The 9,079-nt window shown below is 47.1% G+C and overlaps 1 protein-coding gene across 1 annotated transcript; it reads right to left on the reverse strand.

Annotated features, from left to right (window-relative positions):
- Nucleotides 1–6,490: 6,490 nt before the first annotated feature.
- On the reverse strand, nt 6,491–8,242 carry LOC110546661 (coiled-coil domain-containing protein 121-like). Its single transcript, XM_021633634.2, has one exon. The coding sequence runs from the start codon at nt 8,101–8,103 to the stop codon at nt 7,135–7,137; it is 969 nt and encodes a 322-aa protein (XP_021489309.1). The 5' UTR covers nt 8,104–8,242; the 3' UTR covers nt 6,491–7,134.
- Between the last annotated feature and the right edge of the window lie 837 nt (nt 8,243–9,079).

Here is a 9,079-nt window from a genome sequence, read left to right on the forward strand (position 1 = left end):
CCAGCCAGCGCTCTTAACCGCTGAGCCATCACAATGGAGCAGCAAAGTAGCATTTGTTCAGTGGAGAAGCAATGCATTATGGGGGAGTGCACACTGAGAGAAAACTGCTTTCATCAACTGGGAAGTAAATAAACAAAGAGGAAAGAAACTGGAATCCTACAATCCCCTTTGAGGATAGATCCACGATGGCCTAAGAGCCCCCTGTTAAGTCCCCTTTCCACCTGAAAATGCCACAGTCTCCCAGAGCAGAGCACCATCCTCCTGAGCACCAAGACTTCGCCACACGGGCCTTTAGGGTATACTTACTCAATCCCAGGCAGTCATAGTGGGAAATTCAGAAACACTAGCTAATGGGCCCCTGAACCTGGAAACCCAATGTATAAAACTGGCCAGGGTTCGGGTTCGTAATAAGTAATTCAACTGTGTGCTGTCTACACTGCATTTCTGACTCTCCCTCTCCACCCCCATCCTAGCCTTCCCTCTATCACCATCTGCCTCGCCACAGTCTGGTGCAGATGGTAAAATAGTCCAGCGCTTCCAGAGGGCAGCTCAGCACTGTATTTATATCTTCTAATTTAATAATCTTGCCGTTGTCAATCAATCATAACGAAATGAACAGATATGTAGACAAAGGCATGGGAAATGAGTGTTGCTCCCAAAGCTACTTATAATGAAAATTAAAACCACAGGACAAGAAGAGCTGGCCGAGCACATTATTATGTATTTGTATGATAAATCAATGCGTAGCCATTAAAATTATTTTTGTATTATCATAAATGTTCAGTGGCAAAAGGTCAGTAAATCAAGTTCTGTGCACACCAGGGCTGCAATTAAGTAAAAGAAAGATACAGAAAATTCCCACAGATATATCTATTAGTTCACAAAGAAGGAAACCCCAAGAAGTTAGCAGTGATTTTTCTTGGGGTGGTGCAAAGGTGGTCCACTGTGCTAGTGTGTTGGTCGGTTTTGTATCCAAGACACGTGACTGAGATGATGAACTTTTAAAGAGAAAGAGGTATTTTGGTCACCATTTGGGAGGTTCCAGGGCACAATCAACTGGTCTCCTCGCTTTGGGGCCCATTGCGAGGCCGCACATCATGGCGAGAAAACATGATTGCTCAAACTGCTCACATCACACCAGGAAGCAGAAAATAAAAACGACTGGGATCTTACATCTCCTTTGAAGACCTGCCTGTCAGTGACCCAAAGGCTTTCCAGTAGGTCTGTATTCGTTAAGTTTCCGTTGCCAGGATAAAACACTGTGACCAAGGCAACTTATAGAAGGAAGGGTTTATTTGGACTTACTGTTCCGGAGAGGCGTGTCCATCCGAATCACTGTGGAGATGCTGGGATTTCCGTCATTGGTGCAGGAGCATAGAGTGGAGAGTTCATATCTTGAAACCACAAGCAGGAAGTGAGAGAGGCGGGGCTTGGGATGGTGCTTGGCTTCTGCAGCCTCAAAGCCCACCTCACCCACAGTGACACACTTCTTTCAGCAAAGCCACACCTCCTAAACCCACCCAAACAGTTGCTCATACTGGGGACCAATGCCCCCAAATGTGGGGGACATCTGAATCAAACCATTATAAGGGTCTCACCTTTACATACACACACACACACACACACATATATAACATATTGTTTTGCTGTGTAACCATCTAACTCACTCCTCCTGCCTTTGTCTCCTGAACGCAGGGATTACGAGCATGTTACCCAACCTGGCTGTGAGGTTCCATCTTTTAAAGGTCCCACCATTTCCCAATAGTACTTTGGTGGTGACAAAATGGACCTGTGATGGCCAGTCACCCAAACCGTAGTGGTTATTAACTTCTTTAAAAACGTTTACATGGATTCAGAGAATTTCACAGTAAACACATCATTTTAATATATAGAGAAAGATTCAGACTCAGTAATTGTCATGGGGATCGATGAGTCTTAGTGCCTGAGATCATTCGTTTCCTAAGGAGAAATCTTCAAGCCCTGGCATCCTTAAATCTACACAGCACCATCTACTTACTTGAAAGAGTCCCCCAGTAGGGACCAGAGCCTCCTGATGATTTTATTTTCAGCCAGTGAATTAATTTTGAATGAGTGGATATGTGAGGAGATGTGTGTTTAATGGGAGGGAAGGAAACAAACAAGGGCGCACATTACCACCTCATTATGGTTTGGGAATGGACGGTCCTCTCCGAGTCTCTCTGTTTATTCACGTATGGCCTTAATGGCACGTTTACTTAAGTTCACTCACATTCCAAGGGTCAGGACAGGAAAGACACAGACCTCCCTTGCTTAGGAGGACTTCTCTACATTTCAGAGCAATGAAGGGAGGATGACAAGGTCTCAGTGGTGCCCTTATAACAGACATGGGGTTCCTGGGGCTCAGCGGTCCTCAGAGTTGTCACTCCCATGCTGTGTGGCGTCCCCATTTCCTCCTCCCCATCACAGGCCTTGGAGGACAAGAGGAAGCAGATGCTACATGAACCCTACACTCTCTGTAGTGCTGTAACAGCCTCTAAATCCACAAGACTCATGTCCTCCTTCCTGGTAAGGTCTAGAAAATGGGACAGACAACTTGACAGTTGCTATTGCTTCTGTTTGGCCACCAATTGTACGTTGCCACTCCCATTTTGGCTTTGCATGACATCCCCAGAAAAGGCAAGCAAGAGAAATTTATGAGTGTAGTTTGAGTATGAGTTTCATGTTTGGTAGACTTTAATATCTCTTAGCCTCTTGTTTCCATATTGGCAAAATGGCGTTCTTACTGGGCATGGTAAAAATTTTACATAAAACACTTAACCTAATGGCAGGCACATGGCCTTACAAAAGCCAGTTTACCTCCATCTCTTTAAGCCCAGAAATCAAATACTATTAGTTGCTTACCCATAATAAAATCCATTTTGATGGCTTTTTGCTTTCTATTTAAAACAAAGGTTCTCTGTAACAAAATAATTTAAGATTCTTATTAAAAGTAATTATAGGTGCTTTTTCATAGCAATATTTAAACAGCTTGCATAAAATAGTTGTTAATATGTAAAATTATATCAACATATAGAAGCTAGCTTATTGCACGAACAGGAATCTTATTTATCTTAATTCCACAGAGGAAAGAGGAAGAGGAACATCTATTAACCAACAATTTGCCTGCCACTTTAAATGCATTATCTTATTTAACTTCGAGCAATTTTATGATTTTGCAAATGAGAGAAGAGATGCTGGGGAGATATTAAGTAACTTGTACAAAGTTTAGAGTAGAAGGACCAACATGTGTACCCTGGGTCTATTCGACTTCAAAACGTGAACTTGCCTCCTTACAGATTCTAGGAGGCCAATGATGAAAGTGGCTACACCTCTTGACTTTGAGGTGTGACACCTCACCTTTCCCTACCTTCGGAATGCTAAGTAGGTTCATACTTGGAGTGCTGTTGGGTTTCCTCCAAGTTTTGAATTGTATAATGCAATATGCAAATTATATTCGAATTTTTTTCTTTTATTCTCAAGAGGACATAGCAAAAGAGCTGGGGATGAGAGTAACCATGAGTGGCCACAGGATGATGGATATTTGGTTTATCACATCTTAAGAAATCTATCTTCTGAAACTTTTTGATTCAGAGGGACACCCAGTCGTGTGTAAGAAGCTCCCACAGCTGCCCTCCCAGACTCCTCACACTCTGCCGTGGCACCCGACCACACCAGGTGTGTGCAGCAGGGAGGAAGGCCTGTGTCTTCTGGGGTGTTCTAGTATCTTCCTCCTAGCACCAAAGACAGAGGGTGTGGGAGCCTCCCTGAGGAAACGGAAGCAAAGAACCTAGGCAGACTTCTCTCTGGTCACATGCAGAGCAAAATTTCTGGGTGTGGGTGTGGCAGGGGGCCAGAGGCCTACTCTGCCTCACCCATGCCTCAGGCAAAAGTTGGTGCCTCAGTTGGAGCTGAGGAAGTGATGAGCATCAAGTTACGGGATAACCAATGACCTCGTGTGCCATGCGCTGAAGCTGTGGTTCCTAGTCCGCAGACCTAGGAGAGGAGCGGACTTTTAAAAGAGGTCTTCCCATCACTGAGAGGAGGGGGGCTTGATGGGCACACAGGGGCCTCGGCTTCTTCCTTAGCCTAATCTGTCTCCGTCTCCAGGGTAGCTTTGCTGTGCCTCATGCTGCCTCCATGGTGTAAGTGTTTGTTACAGGCTTAAAAGCAACAGGGCTAAGGTAGTGCAGTCTAAAACCTCTGAAACTGTGAGCCAAATCAGACCTTTTCTCTTTCTAAGCTGATTGTCTCGGCTATTTGTTACAGTAACAGAAAGTCACCACAACAGTAAAATACTCGTCTCTGTATACTTCTCTCTTGAATATTCTGATAGTAATTCTGACTGAGTAGTTTCTGCCTGAGAAGTGTTTGACAATATAGAAGAATGGGCATCTGTTTTGGGTTTTGAGGTTTTTTTTTTTTCTTTGTTTGTTTTAATGTTTTGAGAATGGTATAGCATCTCTCATTAGGGAAATTGCTCAATAAATGTATTTAATTTGATGGGGCTGCTATTGCCAGCACTATAGGCTCCACTCTTTAGCATCTGTTCTAGAACAAACACATCCCAGGAGAGAGACCACTGGCACCACATACAGCGACAGCATCCTAGGTAAACGGATGCTCCTGCCACTGATACCCTCATCATGGCCATCCCCTCTGCCTTGCTGAATGATTGCTCCAGCATTTCCCTCCCTCCCATAAGCCTTTTTTCCTGTTTATACTAGAGCTTACAAAATGAAACAAAACAAAATCTTAACAAATAGATTTTCAATTATGTCAAGGAGGTAAGAAAAGATGTTATTTAAAAACAAAACTAAAAATTTGCTTTTGAGTTGAGAAGCGAGGGCGGTTTCAGGCATACGGAGACATGACTCTGAGCTGCCCCCTTTCTTTTGCAGCAGCTGGGGGTGAGGGATGGGGAGAAGGCGGTACATCTCCCAGCAGCTGCAAAGAGGAGCACAGGGATGCGCTGAGATAATGGTGCAACTGTTCTTCCTGACCAGGTGGTAGAAACTGCTAGAAGACAGGAAGCCAAGCAGTATGGAGGGAGACTAGAACTTAAAGAGAAAGAAGCCAAAGGGATTGTGAGAACGAAGACAACACGTTTAACATGAAGCAGCTCGGATTGTTTGCTTCAGAACAAGCCCAGAATTCATTTGTCTTGGAGGGTGTCTGCCTTGCATGTTTCTTGTCTGAGTGGATGGGACTGTGTGTGTGTCGCATGAGTGCTCACCGTTAGTGAGCAGGGGTCAGGATCCATCTGGTTGATGTAGAGCGTGGCTGGGGAAAAGCAGAGCCGGGGTGTGTGTAGGGGATCCTTAAATAACCGGCCGGAGCAGAGGTCACCTTCACTTCCCAAGAGGCTTGCCTGGAAGTGTAGCCTCACTTTAGCCTCAGGACTTGAGCTAACATCTACCTTGCATGACTGCATATTCATTGACAAAACACGTGTGCTTTGATAGTGCAGGAAGGAACCAGGAAAACAAGTGGGGAAAACCTCTTTCCTTCTAGAGCAGAGATTGGCAAACTGCGGCTGTTCCTGTAAATAAAATCTTACTGTAATATGACCGTCCCATCCTTTTTGTTTCCTGTGGCTGTTTTGCCCATGGGGCTGGACTGCTCTGCCACGGAATCCACAGGAAGCACAAGGCCTTATGTTTCTTATTCTCCAGGCCTTCAGGAAAAAGATTGCCTGTCTCAGCTCTGGAGGCCAGAGGCAACCTGTCGGCATCCCATCAGTCTGCCCGTTGGTTAGACAATGTGAAAAGGGCTCAAGGAACAGAGGAAAAAGTCTCATAGTTGGCCTCGAAACTCAAGGTGCACTTACACTTACTCCATGAGAAAAGAAACGATGTACAGGAATGCTTTAAGGACAGTCTTTGGTCTGTGGACTTCTTTTCTCCTATACAGACAGTAGGTAAAAGCAATGGGCCTGAACTGTCCCTGTGGCAACTCCCCTAACCTGTGGCTTCCCATCCTACTTTTCAGTTAATCTGTGTTCAAATTCGGTCCAAAATCAAATGGAAAAAAAATCTGGGAAGAAACAATTCATATATTTTGAGTGTCTGAGGAGCACGGTAAAACCACCTAAGGGTCACAAATCATCCTCGCCCAGTGTTTCCATGTTATAGGCACTGCCCACCCGTTGGCCACTCGGTAGCTAACCAGGTTATCGGACGGACCACCGCCATAGTACAGCTTTGGTGTTAAAGCAGCCCCGACGTGGCGGCCTACCCCTGGGTCATGACGCTTACATCCTCGTCACACACTTCATCAAAGGTTCCATCACTTCATCAAAAGGGCGATAGTGGTACGATAAAATACTGAGAGAACTCCTAGTTCTACTACGTTTTTAAAGCTTTGGGGGGGGGGGGTGAGACATAATTACAGGTAGGTTTTGTTTTTAACAACACTGTTTAAAGGCAAAGTACACATTTTAGCAGCAATGTTAAAAGTTGGATGATAAGGCACATTGGAGAGCTAATTCTTTTAATCCTACTTAAAAGGAGCCTATTTTACATATAAATAAATCTGAAAGTTCTGGGCTTTGAAGTTTTCACTGCCAATAATTTTTGAGAAACATGAAGTTGTTTTCCCGTGCAGGGGCACTGCCAGAATACAAGTCCACAGTTCTCCCAGACCAGAACCCACACTTCAACAAATGACCAGGCCATCACAAGTGCCAACGCACAACCCCTCTACACAAACAAGACTCTGCAATTTAAAATGTGATTCCCAGTTGTTCCAAGTGGCCAAAAGTACATAGACCATACCGAAATGTACAGCCAACTTTGTGGACTACAAAGCACACATTAAGGAAAAAAGTGTGTGGTAGAACTAAAATAAATGTCACTAGATAATCCGAGAATTCAATTGCTACTATTAAAAAAAAAAAAAAAAAGGGTGATACTGTTCAATTAAAAGTTTTCCAAACGTTCCAAATCTCTGGAACCCACAATCCAGGGAGGCAGACAGCCAGGTTCAAAGCCAGGAGCACAATCCCATATCGCAACAGCGCCTCGTTCATGAAAATGCTATTCTGTTCTCCAGGATGGATTCTCTGGGGACTGTAAATTATCCGCCGTGCTCCAATTCCTTAATCGGTCATGGTATCTTTTACTTTGAAACTGTTCTTGATTTGGTGCTCAGCATGGTCTTGGCTGCACGCTGCTCCTTGAGGCCTGGATCGTGACCAAGATGGCGCTCGCGTCCTGCCTGCAGCCGCTGCCGCCCTCTGATCAAGGCTTGCATATACCACTGTTCCTCCTTCGCCCGCTGCTGCTGCTTCTCCAGCTGGCTGCGCACAGCTTCCGCCTCGCGGTACTCCTGACTCAGTTGCTGGAGCTCCTCCCGGAGCTGCTGCTGCTCTCTGTGGAGGCTGCCACAGAACTTGGAGTGGGCCTGGTTGGCTGCCAGCGCCAAGGCCCTGTACCTCCTCGTCAGCTCCTCGGTGCAGATCTGTCCCAGCTCCACCGAGTGCAGTTCGTCCAGCTCCTTCTCCATCCTTGGCTTTTCCCGCAGGAACCGGACGTGCGCCTCCCGGTCCTTGGCCGCTGCCTCCCCTCGAATTTTCTCCATCTCCTCCTCCAAGGTCTGTGTTTTCATGTCCTGCCTCTCCTTTACCATGCAAACCGGCTTCAGCGCCTGTAGCTGCTGCTTCAGGTCCTTCTGGGTCTTCCTGGCCTGTAGCAGCTGGGCTTGAAGGGCTGCATTCCTCTGCGCATATCTGGACGCCAGTTCTTGCCTCCTTTGTTCTACCTCGCCACATTCCTGCACATACTGCTTCCGCAGCGCCTCCTGTCTCTTTTCACACCGTTCTTTGTTTTTGCGCAGGTATTCCATGAAAAACTGGTTCTCAGCCTGCACTCGGTATTTTTCCTCCAGTAGCTGCCTGGCCTCCTCCAGCAGCCTTTCCCGCCGGCCTCTAGTTTCTTGGATTCGCTGGCTCAGCTCCTTCAGCGCCACCACTGTCTTCCTCTTCACCCGTTTCTCCAACCTCGTTAGCAACTTTGGCTTGAGATACGTATTTAGAACAGTGAGATATGGTGTGGGCGGAGGGTCATTTCTACGGCTCTGGGCAAGCATGCTCCTGGAATCCTAGGTCAGGAAACGTGACTGCGAGGGAGCAGGCCCGGCTGGTGGGTGTCACTCCAGGGCACAGCGTCCTGAGCAGAAGTTCCCAGGGTTTCTCCCTCTGGTGGTCAAGGCGACCAAGCTACACCCAGTCTGCCAGGAAGTCGCCAGGCTCACCCAGAGCAACGTCAGAGTCTGTCCAGGGCTGGCCCAGAGCTCCTGGCTCCAGGCTGGTGAACCCTGTCCCGGGAACCCCTCTGGCCTTGCTCTCCTGAGGACCAGCACTCTGCGCTCTCATATCCTGTTCGTGGGTCAGCGCCCCCTTCCGGGCCCTGCCATCCCTGCCACATTTTGAGAGCTCAGTTGGCCCCAGCCTGATCTGTCCTTCCCCGGAACCCTAGCTTTAGGGTGGAAAGGATGGATTCTCCACGTTAGCAGAGGTATAGCCGGCTCATCTCTGAAGCGCTGCGGGTGGCTCTGCGGGGCAGGTTGGTTGCGTGAGTTCCCTGTGTATCGTTGAGAAAGGCAGCATTGGAGAAACCGCCTTTGTACAGGGGACAGCCAGAAGAGCCTGTGCCAGGTGGAAGGACAGGAGGAAAGAAAGGTTTCTAAAGAACTGGAGGACCCAGGCTATGGCCTCTCATAGCCTTGCCTTTAATTCTTTCAAGGAGCCTTCATCTAGGAGGCTGTCTCAAGTGCCTCCCCCCCGGGCATGCTTGGTACTGCTGATCCTGTAGTGAGGATGACAGTGAGCTGAAGATGAAATCGCCGGGTTCTTGAAGCCTAGGGCCTATCAATAACTCTAGGAGGCAATAACGTATCTTCTGGGGACTATTGTAAATGCCTCCGTCTTATCTCTTGGCTATAATGGCGTTGACTTTGGGCAGCTGAGGAAGAAGTCTCCCCAGACGGTTGGGGCTGTGGTCTGTTGCCTGCACAATGCTGTATCATACATCTGATCTTTTCAAACTTCGTAAGTAGGGAGTAC

The sequence above is a fragment of the Meriones unguiculatus genome, chromosome 11 (assembly GCF_030254825.1).
Source record: "Meriones unguiculatus strain TT.TT164.6M chromosome 11, Bangor_MerUng_6.1, whole genome shotgun sequence".
NCBI lineage: Eukaryota > Metazoa > Chordata > Mammalia > Rodentia > Muridae > Meriones > Meriones unguiculatus.